At 52.7% G+C, this 17142-nt stretch overlaps 2 protein-coding genes across 5 annotated transcripts; both read right to left on the bottom strand.

Moving 5' to 3' along the window:
- Positions 1–222: 222 nt before the first annotated feature.
- On the bottom strand, positions 223–8777 carry LOC6497689 (lethal(2) giant larvae protein). 3 transcript variants are annotated; one of them, XM_001961530.4, is made up of 9 exons: positions 8513–8776; positions 7222–7340; positions 4960–5738; positions 3710–4907; positions 3547–3652; positions 2851–3490; positions 2351–2790; positions 1270–1378; positions 223–1189 (listed from the first exon to the last, which is right to left on the bottom strand). In XM_001961530.4, the coding sequence occupies exons 2-9, from the start codon at positions 7303–7305 to the stop codon at positions 1057–1059; spliced, it is 3489 nt and encodes a 1162-aa protein (XP_001961566.1). In that variant the 5' UTR covers positions 7306–7340; positions 8513–8776; the 3' UTR covers positions 223–1056. The 3 variants fall into 3 exon arrangements, with proteins under 3 accessions (XP_001961566.1, XP_032307714.1, XP_014761790.1); XM_032451823.2 differs by lacking the exon at positions 8513–8776 and adding an exon at positions 7472–7642; XM_014906304.3 differs by lacking the exon at positions 223–1189 and having other exon boundaries at positions 1270–1586; positions 8513–8777.
- A 319-nt stretch (positions 8778–9096) lies between these two features.
- On the bottom strand, positions 9097–16371 carry LOC6497688 (dedicator of cytokinesis protein 7). 2 transcript variants are annotated; one of them, XM_014906303.3, is made up of 13 exons: positions 16183–16371; positions 16008–16095; positions 15786–15955; positions 13258–15734; positions 12613–13205; positions 11353–12549; positions 10568–11299; positions 10381–10512; positions 10094–10274; positions 9856–10034; positions 9430–9800; positions 9331–9369; positions 9097–9263 (listed from the first exon to the last, which is right to left on the bottom strand). In XM_014906303.3, the coding sequence occupies exons 1-13, from the start codon at positions 16221–16223 to the stop codon at positions 9242–9244; spliced, it is 6222 nt and encodes a 2073-aa protein (XP_014761789.1). In that variant the 5' UTR covers positions 16224–16371; the 3' UTR covers positions 9097–9241. The 2 variants fall into 2 exon arrangements, with proteins under 2 accessions (XP_014761789.1, XP_001961567.1); XM_001961531.4 differs by having other exon boundaries at positions 9097–9369; positions 16183–16370.
- Positions 16372–17142: the final 771 nt, after the last annotated feature.

Here is a 17142-nt window from a genome sequence, read left to right as displayed (position 1 = left end):
CAACATATAGACCACTCACATGCTGTATGGTTGGTGGTTCTATGTGGGATAGAACCAATTTAACCAAATTACCAAAATGAACCAAACCAAATGAAACCAAATTAAAAAGCCCAAAGCTCGGATAGTAGAACCTGAAACCTTAAAATAACACACGCTGGCAATCTCAATAAAAAATCAAAAATAATAGCCTTTTCTTGTAGAAAGTTATCAGACTTGCAAGGATGTTGTAAATATTGGTTTTTAATACTTTTCAAAATCTGTAAATATATTAATTTTTATAAGGCATACTTGTTTCGTATTGTACTTGATCAGCCCTGTTCGATATAGCCTTTAAACTTTAAACTGCTGGCTGGCTAAGATTGTCACCAAACTCTCAAAATTTAGGGAATGTTAATCAGTTTTGGACTCAACTGCTGGCAATCCAGGCCCAAAACAGGGCGTTGTCTATAGATGGTCCTGGAAGTGCTCGGACTTCGACCAGCCGGGACAGACGGCAGATCCTTCGTGGTAACATCAAATCATTAAAGGTATGGATGTGTCGTAAATTTCACTAATCATATTTAAACGCCATCGGTTCGTAAAAGTACAATATAAGCTTACAAGAACATGGATTACAAAAAATAACGTGCAATGATATTAAATAGTTGTTGTTTGTATAAAATGCAATAGTTGCCGCTCGTGGACTGAAAGTCGATCTCGTCTCTTAAAAGTGTGAAGGGGTTGATCTACATAACTAAAATACAGTTGCGGTCGCAATGGAGCACACCAAGTTTCAATTTCTTCTGAAGAAAGTAGTTTTGTGTGGGTTCTGTTGTGGGGCACAGTGGCCAGTATATGGGGAGTCTGTCATTTCCGATATGACATCGTCATGATATGGTTCTCGAAGTGGACCTCCTCTCCTCATCAATGCGAATAAAATTGTGCGAAACTTGTCGAGTGTGTTGGCGATATTCCTCACGGGAATACCCAAGTCCTTCAGCGTCCGAATCGGCATTGGTCCGTAAATTCTTGATAGCATCTGGTGTGCCGGGTGCTTGGTACCGCGTCTGCAGAGTCCTAGAACTGGCTCTCCTCGTGCGTCGTGGTCTTGGTCGTGCGGGCCTCGCTCTCTCCGTTCGTCTTTTCGTGGGATATGCTCGTTATGACGGACTTGATGACCACAGAGCTGGTGCTCGTCTCCGTGGTGTTGCTGTTTCAGTAAATTGAATGGGAGGGTCAGCTTGAGGTTAGAGGGATTTCTTCAATTTCTGGATACGGCAGGATACGAACCTTTTCGAGGCCAAGTCCATCAGGTTGGGTATGTTGATGTTCGGAATGTCGTTGACATTGACGGTGGTGGTTTGCTGGTTGGTTTGCGTGCTAAGCACTGATAGTCGACCTACAACGGGGACAACGGTTGGACACCAGAGGGTTAATACGAGATACAGGGGCTATTGGAGGCATTAACGGGTCTACGAATACGAGGCGAGGCGTGCATGCGTCCCGTGAACGGGGTTGAAGGGCTCAAGGATGCGACTGCCCTTATACTAACTAAAATAGGGTGTAAGGTATGGTGTGGGGGGCTAGTGGCGACTAGTGACGCGAATCTAAAAACGAGAGTCAAGTAGAAGGATAAGCACTCAGATAATCGGGGTTAGAGCAGGACAGCCAAGCGACGGATACTTTGGACGACGGACACTCGGAGATGAATTGACTTTGGACTGTGTTACGAGGATGGATAAGGTTTCAAGTCAAGCAGAGCATGAAAGATGTGTGTTTTGAGTACAAGAGATACCAGGAGATACAAATACCAGATGTAGAGTTGATGGAAATATAATGTACAAGGTGCAGTAGTGGGATAATCTTGCAGGACAAGAGACTGTAGTAGAGTGTATACTAGTGCGAGTAACAAAAGTCCAGGACAAAAATCATTTTCTTATAAGAGGAAAAGTAAAGTAAATTATAAATTATAGTATGTAGTGGCAAGTCTAGTAGAGGATCAATGCAGGAACAGAAGAACCAAAAGCATAAACTAGATGGTGTATAAGTAGTATAGTGTATAAATGGTGTTGCAAGGCAAAAGACTTAAGACTAAAAGAGTATAAGAGTGTAAGATTGTGTAGTAGAGTTCTTAAAACTAATATTAAATATAAGAATAAGCACCTAAGTAGTGGCAAGTCAAGTAGAGTTACAAGCAACAATAAATAAACACAAATCAGATATTCTTTGAAGCAATTACTCAAAAAAGAACAGACTTCTAGAAGTCTAATGGCGTATAAGATAAGAGTTGCATGAGATGTATAAGATGCAGGACAAGACACTCGAGCAAGACACTAAGCTATCTGAACAATCAAAGAGGCGCTCCACTCACCCACAGTCTCCTCCGTAGTCGTGGAACACAAGGTAGTCGTGGTGGTGTTCAGGTGGTCACGCACCGAGTCGACGGTGATGTCACCGATGGAACTGGTGATGGTCTCGTTGGCACGGTTGGGTGAGTTGCTGCTGCTGAGGCCGTTGGCCAGGTGCAGGCTGCTCCGGTCCACACTGACCTCCACGGGCTTCGCGCGCTGGGTGGCCACGGGCGGCTCCTTGATGGCCTCGCTCACCTCCTTCTGGAGGTCCGTCTCCTTGTCGCTCTCGTCCTCGTCGTTGGCCGGCAAAGAGGTCTCCTCGCTCTCCAGCGGCTCCACCTCGACGACGCCCGTGGGCTGCACCACCTTGGACGTGGCCAGGGCGATGCGCTGCAGCTCCGAGGAAGACATCATGTACAGAGCCTCGCCGGCGTTGGTGAAGCACAGCGACGAGATCCCACTGCAAGATCGAGATGGTAAGTGGCTAGAACAGTAACACCCTCCCTCCTCATGGACTTACTTGATGTCCTCCCGCCGCACGGCCGCGGCGTTCAGCTGCCTCTTCAGCTCCGGCACGGACAACACCATGATGTCGCCCATGTTGGTCAGGCAGATCAGAGCCATTTCGTGGTACAGATCCCCGCGTCCACCCGAGGTGGCGCTGATGTTGGCCGCTCCGTCGCCCTCGCCGTGGGAGCGCGTGGACTTGGTGGGGCTGCCGGCGTGCAGACTCTGCAGGAGCTCCGGCGAAATACGGCAGCTGAAGGAGCCGAAGTGAATGCGTCGGATGCGGGCGCCCTCGTTGGCGGTCAGCTTGTACTTGTTGATGGGCTTCAGCTGGGGCAGGGAGAACACCTTGAACTGCTCCTCGGAGGCGATGAGCAGGCGGTGGGGCGGCGTTCCGTTCTCGCCGGGGTTCAGCTGGTCCACCGGGCAGCCAGTCTGGTCGAAGATGGAAATGCCCACCACGGGGGCGCGGTGCTTCAGCTGGATTTCCTTGGCCAGCTGCGCGGAAATGCGACGTGGGGTTTGGGGCGGAGCGTTGCCACTTATAGGGGGTATTGCGGTGGCGGCGGTCTGCGCAGGGGGCAGGTGCAGGAGGAACACCGAGACGGTGCTCGAGTTGGTGGCCGACCACAAGGTGGGTGATGTTATGTTGACTGAAAAGAGGGAAGGGATTAGCATGATGGACTGGAGATGGAACCTGATGCCTCACCGTTGGTCACATATGTCTTCGCAAACAGCAAGCAGCGCACCATCGACCCCAGGCCGTCGTCGGCGTTGCGGGCCTCTATCTGTCGCTCCACCGGACGTGCCTCCAGCTGTAAAAAATACACATAATTATCGGAGGAACTAGTTAGGCCGCCACTTGAACCCACCGTTGTCGGGACCTGGTTGGTGGGGTTGTTCCGGGTCGAGCGGCCTTTGCGCAGCTTCCGGAACGACTCGCGCAGCGATTTCTTAAACGACTTGCGCCGGGACAGCTGCTCGCCGGCCCCGGTGAGATCGTTCGGGTTAAGGGTGCACCGATGGAACACCGGCACAAAGTTCTTGAAGTCGAAGAGCACCAGGCCGTGGGCGGTTCCTCCGGAGACCAGGCCCCAGTTGGCCTCGAGGGCCATGCATGTGATGCTGGCCGGGGGCAGGACCTGCAGCACCCCCGTGATGTTCACGCCGTTCTCGGCCAGGGGAGCCGCGTTGGCCTCCAGCAGGTTGGCCCGCACATTCAGCTGGTCGTGCCCCTTCCACACGAAGCCGTCCCGGTCGCTGACCAGGTTCATGGAGCTGTACTTCAGGGGGCCGCTGTCCTCGGCGGCGTCCTCAAAGTCTGCGATTACGATCTGGCCGGCTGTGCCGCCCACAATGAGCTGCCCCGTCTTGGGGCACAGGGCTATCTTCTTGACCGCCAGCCGGGGGTCGTCGGAGTACGGATCGAAGAGGCCGGCCTTGCGGAACGGAGGCTCTCCCTCGTCCAGCGGATCTGCGTTGTCGGCAGCCGATTCGTCCCGGAAGTCGTGCTCGTTTCCGAAGATGCCCGCCGTCTTGAAGTTGTAGATCGGCTTCAGCAGCACCCCGGTGCAGTCCCAGAACTTGACGGACCCGTCCTCGTGGCCGGTCAGCAGGATCTCGTACTCCTTGGCCGCCTCCTCGTCGTCCGACGGGGCGGCAGACTCGTCCTCCGGCAGCACGCCGCCGGTGATGGGCCAGTCGATGTTGCTGTAGTCGATGTCCTGCTCGTCCCCGGCCCGCAGAATGCGCTCGTAGACGGCCTGGTTCACCTGGGAGGCGAGGTAGTTGCAGGTGACGGCCGAGGCGTGCACGGAGTGCAGGTAGGGCGCCTTGATGGCCGGGATGTTGGCGTCGGTGAGGTCGTACGCGCACAGCTCCTCCTCCAGCAGCACAATCAGGACCTGCGCCACGTCGCTGTCCTCCTGGTAGGTGACGAAGAAGTCGATCACCTTGGAGGTGAAGTCGAGGCACACCTTCTGCCCGTCGCTGACGTGCACCGAGACGCAGTTGTGGTCGCCGTAAGCGGAGCGGGGCATGCCGCCGGAGAAGACAATCACGTCGCTGGAACTAAATCCCACACATTAGAGGACATCAGGAAGGGAGAGTAGCAACCACTTACCCCCTCTTGCCCTTGAAGAGGCGATTGATGCTCTTGCACGGGTCCGGGCCGTAGGGAACGTAGTTGACGTTCTTGGGGGGATCGGCGCTGCCAATGCTCCAGGTGGCGTAGGAGCCGTCCGCATGGTACCAGCTGAACTCGGAGCCGTCGGTGTGCACCGAGAGGCCGACGCTCTGTCCGTGGCCCGGCGCTATGTAGGCGCGCTCCACGGAGGAGGTGTCCAGGTCCCACAGCACGCACAGGCCCCGGTTGTAGGCGATCAGAAGCTTGTTGAGGGCGTTGGGCAGCTGGCGGATGGACTCGATGGCGCCCGGGTTCAGCTTGTAGGCGGGCGGGACCTGCTCCAGGACCACGTCGTGGTAGATGACCGGCTCCCTGATGGTAAACGAGTGCAGGTCCAGCTGGTAGATGTTGCCGCCCTCCGTTCCGATCCAGAGGACGTCCTTGTTCAGGGAGCAGCACAGCGAGGAGACCTTCTTGAGCTTGCCGTCGAAGGACAGCGTCTTGATGGCCACCAGGGTGCTGCCCACGGGCTCCCACAGTATCAGCTGGTTGGCCGCCGTCAGCGAGAGGATGCGGCCCGTGCCGTATACCCACTCCAGCAGCTGGACGTTGAGCTCCGCGGCCGAGTTGTTCACCAGGGTGTGCTGGGCGTAGAGCTCCACGCCGGGCTGGCCGAAGACCTTGATGGCGCCCGTCTGGGTGCCGATCGCCATGAGCTTCGACACCGGGTCGTAGGCCAGCGCCGAGGGCTTGTGGGGGAATCCATGCTGTGCGGTCTGGAGGATAAAGAGAAGCTCTGATTAAAACTGAAGAAGCGTGAAGTTTCAACTGGTTACAGTGTTCTTGGCCCTGGAAGGCTGCTCCATCTCTGTTGGGGGACTGGAGCCAACCTTTTGTGTCGCAAACCCCATTCAGACTGGTCCACAATAGCCCAACGGGAAGCTCTGGAGCCACTCGACTCGAAGAGAACCATTTGCATAATGGCTTTTCTGGGGAAGAGCTTGGCCCGACCCGAGCCATGTACTGTTCTGGGCCGAGAAAGCGTCCCTCCGGCCAGAGTCGAGCTAAGACCAAGACAGCCGAAATATCATAATGGATTTCCTCACTCGTGGACCGTGAAGAGCTGCGCTACTTGACCCATATTGCCATCGCCGCTGTGGTTCTGAAGCCATCCAAGCATCGCTTTGTTTCCAGTTTCTGGCTTTAGTAACTGGACTATTTCTTCCCATAAAAACCAGTAATAGCGAGTGCCAGATACCATCGCTGCCAACTTAATTAGTCAGTTATTAAAATGGCTCATACTCGGTTGGGCAATGGCTTCGCCAAGTCCTTGGCTTGGAAATCAAAGGTATGCGGCGGCACTTGCTGCTCTGACCCAGTTTCTAGTTCGATTCTTGGCGGCCTGTTTAAAATCTTATCGCTGGAAGCACTGTACCTATCTCCCCAAACATTCCGATGGGCGGGTAGGTGGTGCTTCCTCCGGCGACCCAACCATTTACCAACCCAGCCCATAACGCAAACAAAGTTAATCTTATCGACTACAGCACTCCCTTCGGGCCACCTCACTCTGGTGGCTATCTCGCCATGTTAGGCTGTGTATACAGAATTATTACCTCCGACTACAGTCACCACAGTCATATAGCCATAAAGTTCTATCGAAAGCATCGGTGACTAATTACTGGTCATGTTCCACAAAGAGCCGAATCGGCAGGTGAATCTGCTGCAGAGAACTCCCTCAGACCAGACTCTTTTCAATGTCATGACATAGCGGAGTGCCAGTGCCAGTGGCAGTGCCAGATAGTAGCCAGCGGACAGCATAAAAGCGGGCTCTGGATGATGTCATTGGGTTTATGGAGGCCCCGCGAATGATGACGCCAGTTCGTTTCTTTCGCCCGCTGGCCGAGGTCCGAAACAAAAGTGAAATGCTTGGGGGGCAGAAACTCAAGCCTTAACATTTTCTTGACCCAGTTAGCAGAGGTCGCTTCCGGCTAGCTGCTAGCTACACTGTATCTGGGAGATACTTGATAGTTTCTTGAAATGCGATCGACCCCGTAATTGAATATGTCAATTGGCACACTCGCTTGTGCCATTTTATGCAAAAAGCACCCAGTCTTATGGCATTCCGCACCCATGAGTGTTCCCCGCTCCGCCCAAGAGCCAGCCCGCTATCTAGAAGCCAAACTGGGTGGGGCCGATAGTGGTTTCTTTAATTTAGACCAGCCCAAGGCTTAAGGCCTTCCTAAGATAGCAGACACTCACCTTGCGATATGCAAACAGATCCTTCTGCAGGCGCTGACGCTCCGCGGTGGGCTGCTGGCCCTTGCCCCGTATGAACTTCAGCATGCTGTCCGTCAGAATGTGTCTCGATTCAGGTATCTCTGCAAGTAGAAGATAGTTATTGTTTGGAAATAGTTTCAGGCAGCTCTGCTCGGCTCTGCTCTGCTCTCTGGGCAGAAACGAAGAGCATTTGTAGACATGGAGACCTCGGCGGAGCAAGAACTAGACTTACAAGACTTGCCAAACAAGTTGCGACAAGATTCGAGGCGAACGGCAAGCTGAACCGTTTGTTTGTAGGCGGCTCGTCTATGTAAGTGTGTGAGTGAGTTGGTGTGTATGTAAATTTCTATGTAACCAGATATTCAGAGGTACATCTACCATTGCTGGCGTACCTTCACGCGCACAGTGGAGGTCGTGTGAATAGGAGCGAGTGGAAAATTATTTACTTTTATTGCTGTATAATATAAGTTTATATTATTAATTTATTTTCTTTTAAATTATTTACTGGAAAAATAATATTTTTTTTATATACTCTCTGCTATTCGCTTGACCACCACTGTCCACCGATCGCGAAGCCAAATGAAAGTGTACACAAATACAGTTATAAAATAGAATACACACACGGTTGACAAATAATTAGCCATTCAACTATCGTGCTAGAGGAGTGCGGCTCAAAAATACCAAAATAAAGGTACTAGCATGCACAGTATGTACCCGGTGATAATGAACCCGCTATGCTGCGTTGCACATTAGGGCAACAACAACAACAACAACAACAAGAAGAAGAACCACCACTGATGCACTTCCATTTTCCAGGCAATTGATAACCGACCAAACGGCTTCGACGGCGTAACATTTACGGCTTCCGCAGATAAGCGCAGGTAGTGGGTAGTGAGTGGTGAGTGGTGGTAGTGGGTGGGAACTAACTGTTTTATGTGTAAGCGAGGTGATGACCTAATTCTGCGATCGTAACGGTTCACTTGGCCAGCAGAATTTGCCATCTTACTCCGCCATTCATTCACTCACGCACACACACAAGTACAGTACACAAGCGCCAGGGAACGGAATTAGCATAGAAAACAAGGGACAAGAGACACCGAAAAATGACGAAAGCGAATGGCGTGGGCGGTGTGCGCTGTGCGTGGGTGAGTCACCCCGGCGCACGCATATTGCAAAAATAACTAATATACATATGTAGTTTGCGCTTTTGTTCGTCCGAAGATGGCGCCTACAAATAACAAATGTTCCTTTCGCTCACTCTTCCTGCACTTACACTAATTTACTCGCCGTTGCGCAGTTAGGCGGTGGCTCGGTGGAATTTGTTGCTTCTTTCTGCGTTCGGTTTCGGCTCCGCTCACACACAGATATACATTTTTTTCACCTCGCTTGGGACGCGTTCTTATCACATTGGTTCCCGATTTTAGTTAGCTTAATTAAACACGAACACAACACGAACTTAAGATATAGCGGGCATGCGTGGCTATGCATACAACTAGTGATGAACTTCTCCTAAACTAGAGGTGGAGAAACATCGATGCACTATCGATTTCTTCGAATATCGATGTTTCTCACCTCCACTGTCCTAAATATCATTTTAAACTAGGGATGGACTTCTTCTAAATATCTGGTATTTTTTTGGTTTCTCATACCAAATATATCGATATACATAAGTATTTTCCAGTACGCAGTGTTGTAAAGCGCCAAAATATTCAAAAATGATTGTTCGAAAGATATACAGGCCGGACCGCAAAAGATTAACTTTGTACTATGGCTTATCAACTTGGAAATAAAGAATATGGTTTTATTTTGTTTATTTGATTATATTTTAGTAGTAAAATGTAGAAAAGATAAATTGTATTCGATTGTTGGTCGCCGACCACTGCTATTTGGTAAATATATTTGGTGTTGGACCACGGAGTGAAAGGGTCAGTCAAAAGGTTTATGTGCTTATGAGTTATATGTTGGCCATGTCGAAGGCCAGAATGTGAATGATAATACGCACTTACTTAAAATAATCCGATACGCTAGACATGTAATTTCAAGGAGTTTTTTTTAGTAATTATTTAAGGCGCTGCGCGGGCAAAAAATTACCATTTTAAGGGAGTGCCCTTGTTGTTGTTGGCATTGGCTCTGAAAATCGTTAGTTATTGAGAATCGGACTTTGAAAAAAGACAAGACAAGAGGACTTACTTAACTACACCATGATTTTGAACCCGTGTCAGCGTTATAAACGGAGTCAGGCGCTCGATGAAGCGATCGTTGTTGCGCTCCAGTTCCCGTTGGTAGTCCTTCTGGTCCGAAAGGATCAAGTTTCGGTTCTTCTTCAGGGCATCGGCGCAGCGCTTGGAGAACTCACGGAAGCAGAGGCGCAGTTTGTTCTGGTGCTTTGTCGGAACGGTTGTGCCGTCGGACAGATTCGAGAGGAACACGCTGGCCACCTCCATGGGTCCCTGGTTCACGGTGGTGCCGATGCATCCCTGCAGGACCATTTGCAGGATCTTCGGGTCTGCCGGCTCCTGGTTAGTCGCAGCGGCCAGTTCCACGGTCTTCTTTTGGATGTCCTGCTTGCGAAAGGAGGTTGAGTACTGATATTCGCCAGAAAATGGGTCTACGCACCTCAATCGCCACCTCAATGGGCTCCAGGACTATTTGCTGCCGGCTGATCACCATAATCCTGGTCTTCACATACGGAAAGTGGTTGGCCGTGGTCAGTATGGTCTTCCGTTTGCATTGCTCGTGAAGCTCGCCATGTGCCTTGCCATTCTTCGTGAAGGGGGTGGCGTAAATAAATCGCTCTAAAAGGATTGAAATATCAGGATAAAGGTCTAACCATCCCAAGAATCAATAACCTTACTTAGGTTGAAGTTCCGCTCAAAGTAGGTTTCCCGATGCCGCATCTCGTAGGTTTCAAAGTAGGGCTCCACATATGTGATTTGGATGTAGGCCTTGTCCGGATCCAAAGAGTTCACGTCGACGGTGTTGGAGTCCTTTATGATATGCACAGAGTCGGGCCCGAAGCGTTCCGTATAGAAGTTCTGGTGTATATGAAGAGTAAATCTTTTAGTATTATGTTACTAGAAGCATACTTATACATATATTAAGCTTCCTTCATGGGTTACTTAACAAACAAAACAATATTACCTGCAGCCGGCTGAAAATCTCTGGTAGTTTGGTCAGAGTTGGCTCCTTGTAGATGAACTCCTGCTGGTCCAGGTCCCCGAACTTTGCTCCATAGAAGCCAACCCGGAAGTATGTTCCGAAAACTCGTTTGCCCTTAGGAAGACACACATAAGTAAAGTATTGAATCCCCCACTTATCCCATCCTCACCTGCAGCTGGGCTATGCGATTGAAAGCCTCCTGAAGCTTTCCGTGCACTTTGCTCAGCTTTTGGAAGTCCCTGTTGGCCTCGCAGATGGGGATCAGTATCTTGTAGACCTCGTTCATGGCCTCGTACATGCCAGCCACTTGGAATGAGTTCGACGCCTCTTCGAGCAGAGCCTTGAGTCCAGTCTCGGTGAAGTGGTTGCCGAGGCAGATGCCATCCTCGCCAGGACTCAGTACGTCGTCCGACACGGCCGACTCCATCAGGGTGTTCGGCGAGATGCGCTGGAAGCTAACAGCGCCGACTGGCAGGTGGGTCTGCGACTCCAGCATGCTGAGATACTCGGAAACCAAGGCAGCGGCATGGACGTAGCACATGGCTGCCTCCGTGTGGTTGGCACGTTCCCGGTGCTTCTTGGCCATGTTCTCCAGCCAGGTCAGCCGCAGGTCCGGGTTGTTCTGGTAGCCCTTGGCGATGCGGTTCATGAGGTCGAGAAGCATTTCCGGGTCCTCCTGGTACTCCTTCATCTTGACGGTGTCGGAGAGAATCATGTGAAGGTTGAACAGCAGGTCCTGGACTTGCTCCGGGAAGGAAGTTTCCTGGAGGTCTGAGTCGGACTCTGCATAGACCAGAACTGTCTTCAGGGCTCGCCTCAGCGACTGCTCGCTGAAGACAGAGCTGGTTCCGACCAGGGAGCTCAGGGACATGGTCACCTGCATCTTGACTCGGGCAAAGTTCTGGGGGGAAACGAGGGGAATAAGTTATGGCCAAAAAGAACTACTCAACTCACGTTTCCGATCTCAAAGTTCTGCCTCATCAGGAGGTAAAGGGAGGCCGCTGCCTGCGAGCGAATCCCCGGCAGAAGGGATCCGCAGTGCTTCAGCAGAATCAGGCACAGATCCGCACAGATATCCGTCTCATCGTCGAAGAGGAGATTCGGAAACTTGAAAATCAACGCCCGTTGGGAGGCGAAGAGGTTCTGCAGTGCCAGCGTCGACTGGTTCCGGGACAGGGCGTGCAGCAGCACCTTCAGCACAGTGCCCAGTAGGTTGTGGTGGAGGTTGGCTGCAACATGAACGATGATCTCCAGGGTGTCGAGGAGCACCAGGGCCACCTCCGTGGCCAGTGAGCCCTCAATGAAGTGGCTCAGCTCCAGCTCATGGCCGGATTTCTCTCCGCCATCGGAGTACTGCGACCGGTACGGCATCTGGTCCTTCCGCCAGCGGAATTTCTCCGTGGAGTTGCGGTCCTTGCGGCGGTTTATCAAGTCGTATCGGGCCGAGTTAGTGCCCCTTATGCACTCCTCCAGCTTCTCCTTGACATCGCCGGTGACATTTTTCCTGAAACTCTGCGTGTTGGTCCTCTTGAGCGTGGGAACATGCTTCTGGCCCGTGTACTCGAAGGTCTTCAGGCAGGCATTGACGACCTGGAGCATCTGGTGCACCCTGTGCGGACTCAGGCCCAGCAGCCAGCGGTACAGCACACTCCTCTCGAGGTTCTTCAGCGTCCACAGGAAGCACACCAGCAGGTGGCGGGTGTTCTCCGAGCTGAAGGGCGACTTGTTCTTCACCTGGTCGTTCAGGTAGGAGTACGGCCGACTGCCGGATATGGCGAAGGCCACCTCCGGACTTATGGTGCTTGTGGTGATGCTCTGGTGCGGGCCTTGGTAGTCCTCCAGCTGGCCGATCTGCTGGAGGCGGTCCTGGTCCAAGACGTGCTGGTGCAGCTGCGGAATGCTGTCCATCACGATCGACAGCAGGGGGATGTAGAGAGCTGCCACGCGGGATCGGGCCTCCGAGTCGCTGTATCTGGGGTCCAGGTCGTGCGACGTCATCAGGTTGCGGATGCAGCGGATGGCCTTGCCATGGAGCTGAGGGTTGGGAACCTCCATCACCGCAGCCAGGTCGCTAAGAACGAGTCCGACTAGGAAGTGTTGCTGCAGGAATTCCTGACTAAGATCGGCGTGGAGCGCCCGCTCGAGGGAGCCCTGAAAAGGATAGTGGAATGGGTTGGGAACAGATCTATCCTCAGGACAATGGGAAGGACTTACACAAGAGGTCTGACTGTTGCTGGATGTTGTGCTGGGCGTGGGACTGCACGGGGCCGACACCATTGTGAACGTGTAGGACGTTCCAAAGGGCAGGTTGAGGGCCACGAAGTGCTCGTGGCTGCACACGATCCTCAGGAAGTCTATCTTGTAGTTCATCAGGTCGGGGATGGACGCGTTCTTGGAAATAAGCACCTTGGTGTACGTTTTTATCAGCCCGAACACGAATCCCCGGTCCATGACGCTCAGGACGTCGAATATGAAGAAGGCCAAGCTGCTGTTCAGGGACTGCGCCAGCTTGGGCTCGTTGCTGTGGTAGCCGACCACCTTTGTGGTGACCAGATGGACCAGGGTGCTCAGGTCGTCGTTGAACTGGTGGGGGAAACGGTGTTTCCGGGGTCCATTCAGAGTGCTCGAGCTGTGCAGGTGCTCGATCATCGACTTTACAATGAGCTCGAACAGGAACCAGGAGTTCGACATGGCCAGGTCGGCCGCCTTTCCGCTGGCCACCACCCAGTGCAGAGCCAGTTCCTCGTGCAGCAGGCGCACCTGCGCATCGCGACCCACGATCGAGTGTATGACGTCCATGGAGAGATCTGCGAATGAGAATGACAGTTAGATGGCGATAACATCACTACGAATCCATACCTTTTCTTTCCAGGCTCCGGCCTCCGTTCGCCACATTGTCGTAGAGGTTGTAGGTCTCGCTGAGCTGCAACTCCTCGGTGTTGCTGCGACTGGAAGTCAGCCGCTGTTTGGGATGCGGGATCTTGCACTGGAACTGCACGTAGGTTGACAGCAGGCTCTGTCGGCCATACTGGTCCACCATAAGGTCGTCGTTCAGGATGGACAGCAGCGACGACACCAGACCCAGCACTTCGAAGACGGTAGATCCCAGGGACATGGCCTGTCCACCCACCTTGTGGGTCATCACCAGCAGCTCAATGAGCTTGTCCAGGACCAGCGGCAGGTGCCTCACCAGCGGCTCCCGATTGGCGTGCTCGATGTCCAGAAGACACTTCTTGAGCTCCGCCTCCATATTCCCTTCTCCGATGTGGGAGGGTATGTTCCGGGTGTCCAGATACTCGCAGAGTAGGAAGAACCGATCCAGGTAGGCGTCCAGCGTGTGCACGGCCGTCACCGCCTCCACGTTGATGGCGAACACTGCCCGGTGGTTGTCCAGCCACTTGATGCCCGGCAAGTGGACGTTCGGGGGAATAAAGGAGTAGTTCTCCGGGGGCGTCTCCACCATAACGGGCAGATTAAACTCTCCCACCTTGAGCTTCCCGTCCTCCAGGAGAGGCAGCCACGTGTAGCCCACCGGAGTCTCCACGGAGGGCTGCAGGTCCTGGGGCTTCTTCTGGCAGGACACGTGGTAGATGGTGAAGAGGAGGTGGTGGTGCTGCTTTATGGACGCGGGCAAGGCGATCTTGATCTCGTCGTAGAACGAGGGGCACTTGTTGTGGTAGTTGACTGCCGTGAAGGCCTCGGTGGAGAACTTCGGGCAGGAGGACTTGCCGTAAATGGCGTTCACCGCGTCCTTGGGCGTTTCCCCGGCCATCAGTTGGATGCGAACAGCGATGTTGCGGGCGGACCCGGCGCGCGAGGAGAAGTTCAGCTCCTTGGGAGACACAAAGAGCAGGTTGCGGTAGGTGTAGTGCGGATTGTAGATGGCGGATTGGGGAAACTCCAAGATCTCCTTCACTGGACGCACGTTTTCCCCGCTTTGGGGATTTATTTTCGCCAGCTCTGGGGTGAGGGCGTTCTTCGCCTCCTCAACGCAGGGCGATATTTCGAGCTTGATGGAGCCGGGAATGCACTTGTACTTCTTGGCCACCCCACTGGGTCGCTTCAGCTCCGGCAGAATCTTGTACAGGTCCTCGTCCTTCATTTTATCGGCCTCCTGCTTGAAGAAGCTTGGCACGGTTATGGTTATGGGGCGAAAGTTCTCCACAACGTTTGCAAAGTCATCGGGCGACCAGGAGCGGCGCTTCTCCTTCCGCTCCAGGGAGCCGCGTCGCGTCAAGGTCCCGCTCATGTCGTTGGCCTTGCGCCGGAGCTGGTCGAAGCTGCTGGTGGATGACTTCCGGTCCAAGCTATTGGAGCTGGGGGCCGAGCACATGCCACTTCCCCCACCGGCGCCAGCTCCCCCGGCCGAGGAATCGCGTTCCGGCTCCTTGCCCTCGAAGCTCTCGCCGTTGAAGACATTGGTGAGGTAGATTCCCGTCCAGGCAAATGGCATCCGATACTTTCCCAGTCGCTCGCAGTAGTCGGCCGCATTGGACTTCACCTTCTCCCTGTACTTATCCTTGTCCTCTTTCAGGTAGGGCTCCACCGAGTTGTTGATGTCGCCCTGCAGCACTTTCTCCAGGCGGATCACCAGGAAGAGGTCGTTGCTCGGATAGGAGATCTCGAATATGCCCGAGTGGCTCTGCGTGCTGATGTCGGAGCACTGGACATGGCTGGAGAGCATCCGCTTGAGACTATCCGAGTTCATGTCGAAGTAGAAGTTCTCGGATATCTTCTGGCGCTCCTTCGCGTCGTAAATGGCCATGGAGGCAAAGATCGGTTCCACCTCCAGCTCCAGTCGCAGCTGCAGGCACTTCACCTGGATACGATGGCCCATGTGCTCCATGGGGATCTCGGCGAGCAGTCTTCTCTCGATACTCTCCTCGATCTCCGACTCGGGGTACAGCGAGAAGAGAGCCACCTGCCGGTCCTGCTGCCTGCGCGCCTCGTTGGTCTGATCCACCTGCTCCGGCGGCACATTGTCCAGCAGGTTTGGGATTAGTGGGTCGTTGACTGAGCGGCGCAGGTCAAAGCTGGCCCAGGAGCCGCGCGGCGTCAGGGTGTCTGTGCAGGAGCTTACGGAGGCCAGGCTAGCGATCGACTGCCGGGAACTGGGGGTGCAGCTCTCGCTTTTGTAGGCGAACGTCTCCTCGAAGGAGGCGAAGTCCTTGTCGATCTCGAACTCCTGCTGGTAGGCGGAGGGGCTGACGGTGCCCCGGTCGATGCGCTCGCGGATGAAGCACGAGCTGGAGAGGTGCCTCTGGGCGTACTCCACCACCTTCCAGGGTCGCGTGTAGTAGTTGACACACTCCTGGACATGTTGCGGCAATTCGCCCCTTGAAAGCATTCAGTTACTACTTGGCTGGTCAAAGAGAGAAAAGACTCACAAGTTCTCGCTGGGCACAATGTGGTCCACTGTTCGAATCTTCCGGGGAATGATTTTGACCGTCACGTCTCCTTGGGGAAAGTCCAGAATGTGCTTCAGGGGGTCGCGGTGGATGATGTTTGCGTGCTGGGCCAGGAACTCCTCGTAGTCCAGGGGCTCCGTGGGGGAAACCTGGGAAGAACATTGGTTAGGGTGGTGGAAGGCCTAGGATAACCGTTCTTACCGTCGTGGAGCACAGCGAGGTGTCCAGGGGCTTTGTTCCCGTCTTGTGGCAGCTGGAAACATTTTTTCGCACATCCGCCGCCGACTGCCTTAATGGGAAAAATGATGTAGACACGAAAGTAAGGGAGGGCGTTTCTTTGTTTGGAAAAGGCGCCTCTGGCGGGTTGCTCACTTACTTGGAAACCTTATGGACGAAGGAACGCTGTGCGTTCGACATTTTTCCCAATAGTATGGGTGTTTAAATAGCTTTCAGACTGAGTTCGATTAATAAACAAATTCAATGGGAGCAGCCGAAAATGGTAAACAGACGAAGCCGAAAACAGTGTGACCTTCCTCCATCACGGTAGGAATGCCTTACCGCCTGGTCTGATTGGACTAACAGTCCATTGCCCGCTATTTTTTAAAATAATGTGAGAATATGGTAGTCGATCGGATGAAAATAGGCAAAGATATAGACATCGCTGGGAGCCAAAGTGGTCCTCCCCAAACATTTCGAAGGAGTCCCCCTAGGAAAATGGACAAAAATTCTAAAAATATTTTGCCTTCAGGATTTTGATGCAGATTGATGGGGAATCGATCTAGAAATCGCTTAAGGTATTCCGTTTAACGATCGGATGAAAATCGGCAAAGATATAGACATCGCTGGGGGCCAAAGGGGTCCTCCCCAAACATTTCAAAGGAATCTCCCCAGGAAAATCGACAAAAATTCTAAAAATATTTTGCCTTCAGGGTTTTGATGCAGATTGATTCGGAATCGATCTAGAATTCGTTTAAGGTATTCCGTTTAACGATCGGATGAAAATCGGCAAAGATATAGACATCGCTGGGGGCCAAAGGGGTCCTCCCCAAACATTTCGAAGGAATCTCCCCAGGAAAATGGACAAAAATTCTAAAAATATTTTGCCTTCAGGGTTTTGATGCAGATTGATTCGGAATCGATCTAGAAAGCGATTAAGGTATTCCGTTTAACGATCGGATGAAAATTGGCAAAGATATAGACATCGCTGGGGGCCATTAGGTCCTCCCCATACATTTCGTCTCCCCAGGAAGATGGACAAAAATTCTAAAAATATTTTGACTTCAGGGTTTTGATGCAGATTGATTTGGAATCTATCTAGAATTCGTTTTAGGAATTC

The sequence above is a fragment of the Drosophila ananassae genome, chromosome 3R (assembly GCF_017639315.1).
Source record: "Drosophila ananassae strain 14024-0371.13 chromosome 3R, ASM1763931v2, whole genome shotgun sequence".
NCBI classification, from domain to species: Eukaryota; Metazoa; Arthropoda; class Insecta; order Diptera; family Drosophilidae; genus Drosophila; species Drosophila ananassae.
This window is presented reverse-complemented; position numbering and strand designations above follow the sequence as displayed.